General features: G+C 42.0%; 1 protein-coding gene across 1 annotated transcript in view; it reads left to right on the forward strand.

The window, feature by feature from the left end:
* Nucleotides 1–267: 267 nt before the first annotated feature.
* The window catches only part of ANO9 (anoctamin 9), a 64,598-nt gene continuing 48,925 nt past the window's right edge, over nucleotides 268–15,940 (forward strand). The window contains exon 1 of the mRNA XM_033928620.1: nucleotides 268–682. Within this exon, the coding sequence (XP_033784511.1) occupies nucleotides 677–682 (6 nt within the window). The 5' untranslated portion in view covers nucleotides 268–676. The remainder of the gene's footprint in view (nucleotides 683–15,940) is intronic.

A 15,940-nucleotide genomic window follows, 5' to 3' on the forward strand; every position in this document is an offset into this window, starting at 1 on the left:
AGGAGTGAGAGCTCACATTTGCCTCTTCTCCTTTACTTCCCTCCTTTCTAAACACACAAACATGTGGCTGAAAAGGAGGAGAGTCCGGAGGAAAGAGGTTTCTGCTTTGAATTTACTCACACTGTCCACTTGTGACCACTCGTCGACCTATGAAAGGAAGAAAGCTGAAGGTCTGACCAGAGGAATTCCATAGGAGGGAATGTACAGTAGACTGAAAGGAAGGAGGGGATGGGAGGAGACAAGGAGGAGGAGGAGGAGGAGGAGACTGAGACCAGGAGAGAAGGAAGAAACAGCTGAAAGAGAGAGAGCTGCTGGGGGCTGGAAAGGACAGAGAGGAGCGAAGAAAACAAACAAAACTAAAAGCCAGACAAGAGAGAACAATTCCCCTGATTGAAAAAGACAAAACAAACAAACAAAAGCCGACCAGGGGGAAAAAAGTAAATGAAGCCATTAAACATCTGCTGGGCTACTCCGACAAGTAAAGCGAAGGAAGGAATCTCGGGACAAGACGGGGGGAAACGATGAACTGAGCCTAAAAGCCCCGAAAAGGAGCACAAGGACTCCTTCCGGTACCTGCAGCTGCTCCAAAGCTGAGAGCGCACCTGGGAGGGAGAAAGGGAGGAGGACGCGGAAGTGGCCCTGGGAGAGCAGCCGGCAGAGTCCAAGGAGAGCCATCATGCAGGTAAGCAGAGCTCGGACTTTGGGCTGCCCAACAGCTGAACCCTTGACCTTTCCCGAGGCAGCGATGGGTCCCACTGCGGTCAGTCCTTTCACAAAATTGGGATTATCTAGTCAAGAAAGTGGTGCGTCTTTAGCTACTACAACTTCCATGGCTGTCCTGTTTCACTGGGTTATAATTAGCCTTGACGATGACTAAAGCAGGCTGAAGTAACCTGGATGCATAGAAATATAGGTTAAGGCGTTAAAAACAAGAAATACAAGTTATTACCTTTCTAGTCTTTGGGAGCTAATACCCCCTTTCATTAAACAGTATGAGAGAAAGACCAAAGGGCGAAGATGATAGGTGACAGGTAGTATGTATGTATATTCTCCCAAGGGAGCTCAGAATAACTTTACATGAATTTATTCAGGTACTCAAGCATTTTTTCCCTGTCTGTCTGGGTGGGCTCTCAATCTACCTGGGGCAATGGGGAGATTAAGTGACTTGCCCAGGGTCACAAGAAGCAGCGTGGGGTTGAACCCACAACCTCAGAGTGCTGAGGGTTTTTTTAAAAAATATATATTTTTTTGACTTTAAATGGGTTAGATCAGATATTTTAAAGATCATTCTTAGTTTCCAAAGTATTTCATCAATTTAACTTCATTTCCTGGATTATTTTAAGTTTCCTTTGAATATCTAGATCATGAGGTCATTGATGCAGTTCTCCGATCCCAAAAATTGTCCCCTGGCAGAGGTGTCAGGCAGCTTTTTGGGTATTAGAGCTAATGTCTATGTACATTGGTTCTTTAATATCTGACCTGCTTCTATAATGTAACACCCTTCTGAACATTTTCTGAACGGAATAATATGTACTTAGAGAAGGAGCCCGAGTGGAGATGAAGCAATATTTTGGACACGATTATAAGGACTTTTTAGTATTTGAAAAGTCACTTGTCGCTTGCATACAGATGTTTGTAGATGGCTATTTTTGATAGCAACTTGTGGTGTCAAGAAAGGGGTTTTTCCCCCCTATGGATCTGATTGAAAGATGGGATGTATTAAAAGAGTTTACTTTTTAGTTTTGTAGACTATTGTTTCTACTGTGTTTCCCACAAAATAAGACACTGTCTTATTTTAATTTTGGGCCCCAAAAAAGCACTAGGTCTTATTTTCAGGGGAATCGGCAAAACCTTATGCTTACAAGTTACAATAGTCCATTTTCTTATTTACCGAGGAAAAAAACAAAACAAAACCAAGAGATAATGAACGGCCTTACTATAAGAACATGTTGCCCAGAAGGGCACGGACTGGAAGCCAAACACAAAGGCTTTCTCTTCCTACTTGTCTTCCTCCTTACTCACCGCCACTAGGAAGTACCGTAAGTTCAGATCGACGTAAAACCAGAGCTCAAGAGCCCAGCCAGGCGGTCAGCATCCGATTCCGCAGGTTATGTGACGACGCCAGGGTGTTCTTCATATTAGAAAGCCGCGTGGAGCCTCGCCTGCCTAAGACTTTTCATGTCTATTCCTCCACAGCCACAAAGTTGGCCACTGTAAAGGAAGAAAAAGCACGCGGGGGGGGGGGGGGGGGCGCATGGTGGGGTGGGGGGAGCACTGCTACACGAATCCAGCGCTTAAACTAGGGCTTATTTTTTGGGTAGGACTTATAGTAAGACCTCCCCTGAAAATCATGCTAGGGCTTATTTTGGGGGAAATAAGGTAATAATTCAATGTGGATGATAACTAACACACTTAGGGGCTCATTTTCAAAAGAGAAAAATGCCCAAAATGTGCCATAAAGGGGGAGATGGATGCAGTGGCGAAGTAAAGTGGGGGGCAATCTGCCTCGGTTGCGGCCTTTGTAAGGGGCATAGCCCCCCCCCCACACCTTCCCACCCCCCCGTACTGCGTGCATGCGCCCCTTCCCTCATACCTCTTTAATTTTCATGCATGAGCAGCGTTATGAATTTCCTGCCCACGTTGGTGTTGCCTCTCTCGGACGTCACTTCCGGGCCCCACAAGGCAGCAAGTTTGTGCTGTTCACAACTGGAAAATTAAAAAGCTATAGGAGAAGGGAAGAGGGGCACACAGCAGGGGGGGTTCAAGAAAGAGCAGGGAGGGGTGCCATCCCCCTCGGGCGCCACCCCCCTCGGGCGCCACTCGCACTCGCTATGCCACTGGATGGACGTTCTCACCAACCCCTTCCTAGTCACTATTTCTGAAACCTATTTTTTCAATGGAGGTCTATAGTGCCTGTTCACAGTGTGTCTAACTCTCAAGGGGGAATTTTAGAGGTATGGGTTGTTTGTTTTTGGGGGGTTTTCCCCATGCACTAAGGACACTTTTTTTTCATGGACAAAAAATGGCTGATTTTTTCATTTTCTGTTTCATGGCCATGTGCTTATGTTGACCTCAACAATATAGAGCAGTGGATCCCAACCCTGTCCAGGAGAACCAGCAGGCCAATCGGGTTTTCAGGCTAGCCCTAATGAATATGCATGGAGCAGTTTTGCATGCATGTCACTTCCATTCTATGCAAACCTCTCTCATACAAATTCGTTAGGGCTAGCCTGAAAACCCGATTGGCCTGGGGGGTCCTCCAGGACAGGGTTGGGAACCACTGATATAGAGCACTCCAAGTATGTAAAATGCACAATTTTTGTTGAAACAGAGGAGAAAAACCTCAAAACACCCCTAGGATCCAATCAATTGAAATATTTATTTACAAAAAATATATATTTATAAAACTTACGTAAAAATATTAAATTATAGATTAAATTATTAAATTTGACAGCGGTTTTGATCGACGATGAGAGCCTAACCCCAAAATGAGTCCTTGTATTGATTGGATCCTAGGGGTGTTTTGAGATTTTTTTCCCCTCTGTTTCAACAAAAATTGTGCGTTTTTTACATACTTGGAGCGCTCTATATTGTTGATGTCAATCTGAGGATTTTGTTTTTTTGAACGCTTCACTTTATCTGTTCGTGTGCTAATGTTGCCATTAGCGTGCAGCCATTAACAAAAATGATCACTTAAGCTTTTAATGTCACCGTGTCGAGCTCCACTTCCGTGGAGATGACGCGGCATATAAACTTAAGGTTTAGTTTAGTTTGAGTTTATTTTTCTGTTATGTTTATGTACATCATTCCATATGTTAAGTGACAACTTCAGTTGTGCAGTTTATCTCAAGCTGTTCCTGCATATAAAGGTCTTTGGATTCTAAAAGAACTTTATAATTGTCAGATCATCACCTTTAATAAAACTAAGCATTGTCCATTTCAACTTGGAAAACATGGATCGATACCTTTTTATAGGATTAACTCAATTTATTTCTCAACTTGGAAATAAAATTTAATGCTTAGTGACGCTGTTCTTTTCAGGTTTTTAACTAAATACTCAATTACTAGTAAGAAACTTTAGGTCAGTTGCATTTCGAGATGGCTCATCATCCTGATGGACAAGTTTCAAATGGTAGAAGCTGGAATGTATAATTGAATTGGCTTGAAAATGAAAAGTTTATTGTTAGGTTTTATGATTTTATTGGGATGGGTTCCGGGTGGTTTTAAAAGTAGGAATTACAACTATAATTTAGAGAACAGATGCCAGCATGTACCTGGAAGATTTAGAAATAGGTATCAGCCAGATGGCCTCTTGTCATATAATTATTGGTCTAATTGTTATAACATACCAGAAATAGAAAGAAAGCCAGTAATACATCTGGTCAGATCTAGAACAAAGCAGAGATGTCTCATTTCCGTTCCAATTATATCTTCACTTTTTTCAAATTCTGCAGTAGCAGTCCCTTGATACTATGTTAATGCAAGGTTGGTTCGGAACAAGACGTTTCTGCTTAGGACCTCAATTGGTGATGCTGGAATAGGTTTGCCTTTTTATTACAGAAACATGACTGATGGAATCAGATGATTGTCTGATTAAGGAATGCTGCCCTCTAGGTTATAATATTCTTCATTGTCCCAGGAAGTTGAAAAATGGAGGCGGATTGGTTCTTTTCTATCTCCCTAGTTGATTCTTTTCAAACCGAAGAGATAGAACTGATGCTTTGTAGATTGGAAGACGATTCCATGTAGGCTTCTTTGAGAATACTGAGTTTGATATTCGGCCTACGGGAGGTAGCCCAGCTACCTCCCATGGGCAATGGTGATCCTAGCTATTTAATGCTGGGGCCGTATCCAGCCACTAGCATTAACTATCCGATTCAGCGGCTTATACTTAGCTGGCCAAGCCGACTTTCATCAACTAGCCAGTTAAGGCTAACAACCAAAGACGTTCCCTGGATATCTAGTGTCTCGGCAATTGTTTTAGCCGATATTCGCTGATCTGCCATAATCAGGTCATGGACATGGTCAACCATCTCAGGCTGCTTTTTATGCAGATCTGTCTAGCCGCATGCCTTAGCCAGCCAATAAAACTTGGCAGTGATTGACTGTCATGTGTCATAGCCGGTCACTGGGCTAGCCAGCGGGAGATAGTTGGGTGGCTTGTAAATTTACCACCTGCCTGGTACTTGGTTTGAAGCTGTCCCATTTGTACAATACAAAAAGTATGGATTTAGCAGTTGGGTTTCCTAGAATATTAATTGTAGGAGATGTAAATTTGTACCTAGAAAAATGCATCTGATCTAACTGCTGGAGCCTTTTATTTCCTTTTTAAACCCCACTTTTACGAAGCCACATTAGGCTTTTTTTTTTTAGCACCGGCTGCATAGAAACCTAGAAAATGATGGCAGAAAAGGGCCTCGGCCCATCAAGTCTGCCCACTCTAAAGACCCACCCTAATGACCCACCCCCCTAACTTCACCCCCCCAAGAGATCCCACATGCCTATCCCATTTTTTCTTAAAATCTGGCACGTTGCTGGCCTCAATCACCTGCAGTGGAAGTTCATTCCAATGATCAACCACCTTTTTGGTGAAGAACTACTTCCTGCAACGATATTAGCTCTAACACTCGTAGGAATCCTACAAGCATCAGAGCTAATATGTACTACCATGTCTGGCAATAAAAATGCCTAACGTGACTTCATAAAAGGGGGGTTAAATGTTTTATACTTTACTGCCTACTCATGAAAAGGGTAATTTCTTGGATTTCATAGCTTACTCGCTTTCTATGGGTTAGCTAGAAACCAAATTTGGCTATCAGTTCCCTGGTCTGATCATTTCCTATGTGAATGCAATTTAGGGTTCCTTTTACTAAGGTGCGTTAGGGCCTTAACGAGCATCAGCATTGAGCTGGTGTTATTCTAGAAGCATACCGCGCGGTAATTTCATGCGTGCGCTAAAAACGCTAGCGCAGTTTAGTGAAAGGAGTCCTTAATGTCTCGTAGTACAAAGAATAGGAACAAAGTTACAGTTCAATTTAGAGGTACAATAGACACCATCAAATTTTGGCAGTGGATCGATCTCTCCCTGGATTTTCTTCCTGGCACAGGAATTACACTCAGAAAATGTACTCAAAGTTTGGCACCAGAAGGTTAAAGAAATACTGGATGATATTGCCCCCCTTGCTATGAGGAGGAAATAAAGGGAGAATCCCATTCTTTGGTATTCGGAGCAACTCAATGATAGGAAAAGCAATTGTAGACAATTGGAAAGAAAATGCAGATAAGATACTCTGGAAGCAGTCAATCAGGGGTATATGAAAGAGAACTTGTTGAAGCTAGGAAAGGATATTATATATCACTGGTTGTTTCTGGACTGACCTATCAACAAGCTCTGTTTCAAATAGTTAGCTAGACCTAAACGTAATATTCCCAAAGCGTAAAACAGATTTTATGCTGCTTATCCTAGGAATAAGCAGTGGACTTCGCCAAGTCCATCATAATAATGGCTTGTGCACTTTTCTTTTAGGAAAGGATCTGACCCTTTCTTTAAACCTTGCTAAGCTAACTCTTTCGTGGAGATTCGATGCCCAAGATGAAGGCTTTATTCAAACAAATAAATAATCCACATAAATGCGCCTTTTTTTCCTGGTTTAAATCACAACAATTCTTGATGCGCGGTCACTTTCACCTTCAAGAGCATCTCTACTGCGTTGAGACTTTAGGTTCGTTATTTGATCTACCTGCCTGCATTTAGGACCAAATAGGGACCCCTGAAGAAGACTATACTGTCGAAACACGGATCGTGTTGGGTCCATATGTTTTTCACCAGAGGTTCAGGTCCTAGACATTTTTATGTGGATTATTTATTTGGTTGAATAAAGACTTCATCTTGGACATCGACTCTCCACGATTTCTTTGCTTCTTCGATATTACTCTCTGAGGAGGGACCAGGGTCAATTTTCTTGGTGTTCTAAGCTAACTCTTTCACTACATTCTCTGGCAACAAATTCCAGAGTTTTTTACACGCTGAGGAAAAATATTTTCTCTGATTTGTTTTACATCTCTGGAGCAGTGCATAACATTCAACACGCTGGTTGGTGCTAGAAACCTCTTCCGCGTTTCTGTAAAAGGGGGAGGTTAAAGCAGAATTATCATTGTGGGCTAAAGTATAATGTTTAATATTTCCTTTTTATCTTTAATATATTTGATCTTATTTCATATTACTGTTCATGCATGTCTCTGAATGTATGTGATAACCGAAAGGCTTTTGTGGTATATAAACAAAGATTTAGAACATAAGAACATAAGCAATGCCTCCACTGGGTCAGACCCGAGGTCCATCGTGCCCAGCAGTCCGCTCACGCGGCGGCCCAACAGGTCCAGGACCTGTGCAGTAGCCCTCTATCTATACCCCTCTATCCCTTTTTCCAGCAGGAAATTGTCCAATCCTTTCTTGAACTCCAGTACCGTACCCTGCCCTATTACATCCTCTGGAAGCGCATTCCAGGTGCACCACACGCTGGGTAAAGAAAAACTTCCTAGCATTTGTTTTGAATCTGTCTCCTTCCAACTTTTCTGAATGTCCTCTTGTTCTTTTATGTTTTGAAAGTTTGAAAAATCTGTCCCTCTCTACTCTCTCTATGCCCTTCATGATCTTGTAGGTCTCTATCATGTCTCCTCTGAGTCTCCGCTTTTCCAGGGAGAAGAGCCCCAATCTCCCCAATCTTTCAGTGTATGAAAGGTTTTCCATGCCTTTAATCATTCGTGTCGCTCTCCTCTGGACTCTCTCAAGTATTGCCATATCCTTCTTAAGGTACGGTGACCAATACTGAACACAGTACTCCAGGTGCGGGCGCACCATTGCAGGATGACTTCTCTCGTTCTGGTCGTAATACCCTTCTTAATAATACCCAAAATTCTGTTTGCCTTCTTCGCGGCTGCTGCACATTGTGCTGTTGACTTCATTGTTCTGTCCACCAGTACACCCAAATCTCTTTCAAGGTTACTTCCCTCTAATACTAATCCCCCCATTTGGTAGCTGAACATCGTGTTCTTTCTCCCTATATGCATGACCTTGCATTTCCCTACATTGAACTCCATCTGCCATTTATTTATGTTATGTTATTATAAAAGTTTCATAAATAAAAAATAATTTGTTTTAAAAAGCAGTTATTTCAGAGATTTTTAAATTTAATTCTAATGCTGGCCCCTCCTAAAGCCCAATGGCTTGTTTTGTGCACTCTTTTTTTTTTTTTTTTTTTTTCAAAAAATGGTTCAAAAGATAGATGCACTGAAGAAAAGCACATCTGAGAAATAACCGTTTTTGAAACAAAAAGATTGGCGTTTTTGTTGTTTTGAAAAATGGTCATGTTCATGACTAGATTTTTGTTTGCAAAATGTCCGAACTCGGATTTGGATATCATATTGAAAATTCCCCCAGTGATAATGTTACACTGAAGTGTGTAAAAATGCTGCCTTTTCTTAGGTACACTCTTGTTGTGTGACTTGTGAATTATTACTAAAAGTCATGCTTTTCCTATAAAGGAGGGGGTGTTAAAAATTGATCGGCCCCGGGTATGCCACTGCTGGGGTCTCTGAGCACACAGTAACGTAGGACTGCTAATGCTGCAACTAGCACTTCTGTACCTAGCTTCACGCTTAGAATAAGTAGGGGAGGAGAGGAAGTAGATATGGGAGGACAACGGAAGTTTTCTATTTTCGTATTGTCATTTAAGTGGCATGAACTAAGGCCCTCTTTTTTACAAAGGTGCGCTACGTGTTTTAGCGCGGATTTAGCGCGTGCTAAATCGACATGTGCGCTAACCACCAACGCATCCATAGGATAACATGCACGCATTAGCGTGTGTTTAGCGTGTGCTAAAAAGCTTAGCGCACCCTTGTAAAAGAGGGGAGTAAATGTTTAGGACTATATTATATAAAAGATTGGGAATCGCAGCCGTAATTGTTAAATTTGGGATAGGCATGTGGGATTTCTCAGAGAGAAAGAGATAATGGTTACTGTGGATGGGCAGACTAGATGGGCCATTTAGCCTTTATCTGCCGTCATGTTCAAGTCATGTTTTCTGTGTTGAACGGAAGATAGAAATGTTTTCAGCTAACACCATTTCTTTTCATCTGCATCAGACATTACTATTACAGTACTGTAACTAGTCAGGGGCCTGAAGTAATTATTAACCATAGGGCTGATAAGATATGAACTAATTCCTGCTGGGCCCTTATCTCCTCCCACCCTTTCTCCTTCCTTGGACTTCAATTTAGACAATAACCGGCTGGTGGTTACTGTGGGTCAACCTCAAAATGATGCGGCAACTCCATGGAACCAAAGCCCGGAGACGGAGACCATAAAAATGCTGGAACTGGAGGCACTTTTGTTGTCCTGACTCTGAATCAAACTGGGAGACAACGCTACTATTTGCCCAAATGGACTGCCAACTATATAGGCAGCCAGAGGCAGCCTTTCACTTTGATTTAGAGTCTGGGAGGTCACAGTTTAGCCTCCGCAAACATCTCATGCGGTGGAACTAAGTTGTGCTTGACTCTTTATGACTGGAGAGTTTGATCTTTTTAGTTTCATAGCTCATAGTTTATTATAATTTGATTAAAGGCGTGTTAACATCAAATTCAAAGCGTTGTACAATAAAAGTAGTTTAAATATTAATTAGGAGACTGACTACAAATCATAAGCATAATCCTTGCGGGCCAGACAAACTTGATTGGGGAGAGGACAAGGAAAAAAAAGGGAGAACTACAATTTGTGAGAAAAGAGAACGCAAACGGATAGAGAGAATAGGTTATGACAAGGTAGGGATTGCTTAATAATTTAACAAAACAACAAAAAAAGGATATTTCAGTTCCATCTTCAAACAAATAAACTAAGGCCCTAAAACATTCTACTACTCCTGATCATTCCATTCGTCGCTAAACCAGTTCTAACCAGTTTAGCTGACAAGCATTTTCGCTTCCCATGCACAAAATGGCTCTGCAAGGTCTGTTCCGTGCCCCGTAGCAGCTTCCGAGAATAGTATGGAAATCAAGTACAACGATCTCGTTAATATTAAAAGGAGCACGCCGGGTGATGCACAAAATGAAGCGCCAACCTTTAATGCTCCAAAATTACCGGCAGGTGCCGGTAGCGTTGAATTATATGTGTTAAACGTACACTGGCAGGTCTGGGGTTGCCGAAGTTTCCAAAAAAGTATGGAGTTAAATGCATTATACTTTTATAAGGTTGGGGAGACACCCGGAAAGGCATTTATATCTTACTATATGCTACATTTGTGTTAAAAGTGCATCTCAGATGTGTTCATCAAAACCATATACCGGCAGGACTGGGGCTGCCAATTGAATGGTGTAACTTTAAAAAAAATACATTTGCATGGTTTGCTGGTAGGTTCCTAGAGGCCAAAGGGATTGAGGGGTACAGATAGAAGTAGAGGTAGGTTATAGGAATAGTCAGGGACCACTGCTCAGGCAATAGGCCTGATGGGCCGCCGCGGGAGCGGACCGCTGGGCGAGATGGACCTCTGGTCTGACTCAGCGGAGGCAACTTCTTATGTTCTCTGTCTCCCAATGAAGCTGATGATGTGCCCCGATGATGCGCCTCTGATTTTCCTGCCTAAGACGTAAGTTTTTCTGCCCTATGTATACATTTGTCTCTTTCCGTGAGCTATGCTGGCATTTCCGCGGACTTCATTTGCATTTTGGAGCATCGGGTGTCATTTAGAAATCGGAAAATATTTTACAGGATTTTTAATGGCGACTTTTTAGCATCGGGGCGTAAGTCTTTGTCCCTTATATGTACAAATTGCATCACTATCTTGCTTTGCTTCTTTTTTTTAATAGTTTAATGGCTTCACACCCTGTTGTCGGTATTAGCATCAGCTCTGCCACCTGCCTGATGTAATTTCTGGCTTAGCCTCGTTCACCTGGCAGTATTAAACAGAAACTTTTCTGGCTCTAGGCAGGCCAGACGGTTACTACAAAACACCATCAGTGTTATCTTAGTGACCTTAGAGGGGCAGCAGGTTCTTCAAAGAAGCTTAAAACCTGCTCTGCCACTTGCACACCTTTCCTGAGGGCTGATGCTGTGGTATGAATAACACGATGGTCATGACCAGATAAAAGTAGTTTTGTGGTATTAGAGATTAGTGTGAGAAATAATGAATAAGACAATTACTTGGCACTTGTCAGCAAATCAGAATCTTTGTAGCTCATTAAGAGCCAGAGTTAACAATCATAGAAACATGATGGCAGATAAGGGCCAAATGGCCCATCCAGTCTGCCCATCCGCAGTAACCATTATCTCTTCCTCTCTCTAAGAGATCCCACGGGCCTATTCCAGTCTTTCTGGGATTCAGACACAGTCTCTGTATCCACCACCTCTTCTGGGAAGACTGTTCCACGCATAGAAATATACAAACATAGAAATTGCACCTGAAGCAATAGAGACCGAACAAATCTGTACGTCACAAAGAATATCTATGGGAGAAAAAGGATTTGAACGCTGGCTTCTTTGATTCACGACCTGCTTTTCTAATCACTAAGCTAATCTTCCATTCCTACAATGGTTATTAGTTGATAACTATTCATGCCTTTCATTGTTCAGAAATCATTATAGCTCTCTTGTCGAGAGATGTTTACTTATTCTCAGCTTGTGTGTTAAGGAATAGTAGAAATCTCTCAAGAATGTTGTATTACTGCATTTTCCTGTGTATGTGTTGGAATTTCTACTTAATCAACAAACTGTTCTCAATATTAGATAACCACTTTCCTTACTTTGATGTTAAAAGAACTGACACATACAGTAGTAAGACCCAGTATCTGCAAGCCTGAGCTCTAGGTGTGTTTTCAAATGACTGGTGTGGTAGGTGTCTGCTTTCTGTTCATTAATGCCCTTCCCCTCACCACATAATTGTCACTTTGGTATTTGTTATATACTGTAACTAGTTTTCAACCCCTCCAGCTCTGAGAGGGTTTTTGATGTGGGAGAAGAAGGGAGTCCTCTTCTCGGTTTTCTGTGTTTCTACGCAGATGAGGCAGTGCCAAGCCATTGGATGCATCCTAGACTGAGAGCAAGTTCCTAAGGGTTGAAGCTGTGGCAATATCAAATTGTGTTTCTTTGAGATTTCAAGCCCTCACTGCTCAGGAATTAATTTGGCAGGAGATAAACCATCTATTCCAACAGCCCCAGAAATAGCTAGTTTAGAACAAAGATTCAATCCACACAAGACCAGCTACTCCCCTTCAATCCAGCTAGACCCATTGCAACAAAACCTCCTATGAGAGGCTAGAGAAACCGGGCTTCTTCTCCCTTGAAAAGAGGAGACTGAGAGGGACCATGATCGAAACATTCAAGATATTGAAGGGAATTGTTCACCCTCTCCAAGGTGAAGAGAACGAGAAAGCACTCGCTGAAGTTAGACTGAAAAAGATTCCGTTCAAATGTAAGGAAGTTCTTCTTCTCCCAGAGAGTGGTAGAAATCTGGAACGCTCTTCTGGAGGCTGTTATAGGAGAAAGCACTCTTCAGGGATTCAAGAAAAGGTTGGATAAGTTCCTACTGGAACAGAACATACGCAGGTAAGGCTAGACTCAAATAGGGCACTGGTCTTTGACCACGTGAGCGGACTGCTGGGCACAGTGGACCACTGGTCTGACCCAGTAATGGCAAATTTTATGTTCTATAGAAATAGCAGCCGGCAGATCTTGGAATGATTTTGAAGAGATTAAATTCAAAGACACAAAACGGCGGCTTCTAAAATACTCCAAAGCATACTGTAGCCTTTACACCTGCCTACCTTACCTGATTAACGCAGCCACCCCAACAACCAAGGGAAAAATAACCGTGGTTCAACTATCACCTAAAAACTGGCCTTTTCCCCCAATTGGGAGGAATTATCCTAATGCCCATTCCTAAGAACCCAAAACGCAGCCCCTTGTACCTATCTAATACCACAGACGTAATTCCCTTCTCCTATATGTATTATCCTTTTTTGTCTCCCTATTCTATTTATAATTGTATTTTTCCTCCTTTACCATCTTGTAACTGCTGTTAGTCTGTAATGTACATGTATATTGTCTGTTAATGACTTTTGTTCTGTATTACCCCCTTATTTTAATTTTATATAATTTTACCTCTGTAAACCGCTCAGAAAATGGATTCAAGATTTATTTAAAATTTGATTAATCGCTTAAGCATACTTCAAAGCGATGAACATAATAAAAAAAACTTTACAATTTTCAGGGGGAACAAAAACAGTACTCAACGAACAAGACATACATTACAAAAAGGGTAAGACATACGATATTTAAAAGAAAAGGAACAAATGGGTTAAACATCAGGAGGGGTAAATAAAAATAACAGAGGATAAAATAGAGAATGACACGGGGAAAAATTCTGTCCCTGTCACTGCCCCGTCCCCTTCACTGCCCCATCTCCGCCGTCCCCTTCACCGCCCTGTCCCCGCAGAATCCATACAGGCCTCAGTACTGCAGGTTAGGATTGTCGTTCATTGACCCAAAACCTCTCGCTCATTACTTTAAATGCTTGAATATAACTCAATAAATATAAAGTGCACTTAACTTAAAACTTCTTCCAAAAGTGCCTTAGTGCAAAGTACGTTGTGCAGTTCAATCATCACCCGACAGGGCCCCTTTTCGCCACCACCTTATGGCGAATGTAGCAGGATTTCTGAGACCTTTTCCTCTCAACATTCACACAACTTTTAAGTTGTGGATCGCAACCTGGTTGAGGGATTGAATATACATTCGTGGAGGTTTCTTGCCATTTCTACTGTTGTACTGTTTTAGCTTGAGCATTTAAAATTTTTTAAAAATTTTCTTTATTTGCAATATATTTGGTGCATAGGATACAAAGAAAAAAAAACTCAGAAAATTACAATATAAAGAAAAAAAGAGTACTGTACAAGAAAAACAAAATTTTCATATAGTCCACATCTAGTGAGCAAACTAGACTAATATCTAATGAAAAGAAAAAAAAAAACCTTTCAAGAATTAAATATAAGCCACAATGGACAAAGCAAATATATACTTGTAATCCACGTCTTCAAAATCTTATTGCTAATAGAAAATCCAAATTAAACACTACTCGGTATCTCCTTGAAGTAAAGGTTCGTCTAGAAAAAAAAGATTTCTAATTGAGAAAGATCTACAAAATGTATTGTTCCCATAGGTAACCAGATATTTATAAGGGAACTTATGAAAAAAAAAAGTAGCTCCTATAACTAGAGCAGTGTCTTGCAAACTTTGCAGGCCATGGCACACTAAATCGGCGGCCGCGACTCGGGGGAACCCGAAAGTGCGCAGACGTCGATGCGATGATGTTACGTGCATGTGTGATGCTATCACGTTAACCTCTGCACTTGCGCGATGGCCCTCCAGAAGGGGGCCCTGATCCACCAGTGGAGGTGCAGAAAAAGAAGAAGTACGGAGAGGAGAGACACCAGAGAGGAGAGGCGCTGACGGTGGCTGACTGCCTACAGGATGTGCCTTCAATTTGTTTTTTAATAGGCCTCTGATTGGTCAGTTAAGCAACACCTACCACTACCTAACTTCAGTGCGTCGTGTACAGAATTTGGACCTTGATGCCCATTTCTTCATCAGAATCAGTGTTTCCCCTATTTTAGCCTCCTTTTGGTATCTCCTCTCCTACAATTTTGTGGACTTTAGTATTGAGAAGTGGTTGCTAGAATATCTTTTTTCCTATTACTTTATTGTTTTATGTAAATGACTCGGTTTTCCTTTGAAGTATATGCTTGTATGACCATTTTGTAATCTTATAAAATAAAATATCATATTCGACCTGTCATGGTACAGCATTGTGGCGCTTGTACTGGACTCTGAAGGGAGCCCCAGCCTGTGCCTCTCTGCTGAGAGTCATCGCTATGACAGTCTGGCTAAGATGTATGGGAGGAGGGCTCTCAGTAAGAAAGAATACCTGGTGGCCCATCAATGAATTTTCCCCATCCAGGCCAGCCAATCACTGCCTTGTTGGCCTGGAACTTCCTCTCCGACGTTACAATTGATGTCTGGTGTGGAAAGCTGCTCAGCCCGGCGCTCCTGTGTCCTCTATAAGGTGTTGGGAAGTAGGGAGAGCTCGGAACTCAGCAGCGGTGGCTTGGGGGCCTGTTCCCCGATGGCGGTGGCTTGAGGTAGGGCAGGGAGAAAGAAAGAAAGGGGGCAGGCAGGGAGACAAAGAAAGGGGGGCAGGGAGACAGAAAGAAAGTAGGGGAACAGAAAGAAAGGGGGCATGGAGAGAGAAAGACAGGCAGAAAGAAAGGGGGCATGGAGAAAGGCAGGCAGAAAGAAAGGGGGCATGGAGAGAGAAAGGCAGAAGGAAAGAAGGGGGCAGGGAGAAAGAAAGAAAGGGGAGGGGGGGCATGGAGAGAGGAAGAAAAAGTTGGGGGAGGGAATGAGGTCTGGAGGAGAGGAAGCATACAGGAGGCTGAAAGAAGGGAAGAAATATTGGATGCACAGTCAGAAGAAGAAAGTGCAACCAGAGACTCATGAAATCACCAGACAACAAAGGTAGGAAAAATGATTTTATTTTCAATTTAGTGATCAAAATGTGTCCGTTTTGAGAATTTATATCTGCTGTCTATATTTTGCACTATGGTTCCCTTTTCTTAAACCGCAATAGTGTTTTTTTAGCGCAGGGAGCTTATGAGCATCGAGAGCAGTGCGGGGCATTCAGTGCAGCTTTCTGCGCTAAAAACCACTATTGCGGTTTAGTAAAAAGGGAGAAGGTATATTTGTCTATTTTTGTATAGCTGTTACTGAGGTGACATTGCATATTTTAAAGTTATCTGCCTTGACGTCTTTGAAAAAAACCCGGAATATAAATTAACATTTTCTCTGCGTACGCTGTGCTTTGTGTTTTTTAAAATTTGATTGTTGGTAGAT

This window comes from Geotrypetes seraphini, chromosome 19, assembly GCF_902459505.1.
Source record: "Geotrypetes seraphini chromosome 19, aGeoSer1.1, whole genome shotgun sequence".
In the NCBI taxonomy this organism is placed as follows: domain Eukaryota; kingdom Metazoa; phylum Chordata; class Amphibia; order Gymnophiona; family Dermophiidae; genus Geotrypetes; species Geotrypetes seraphini.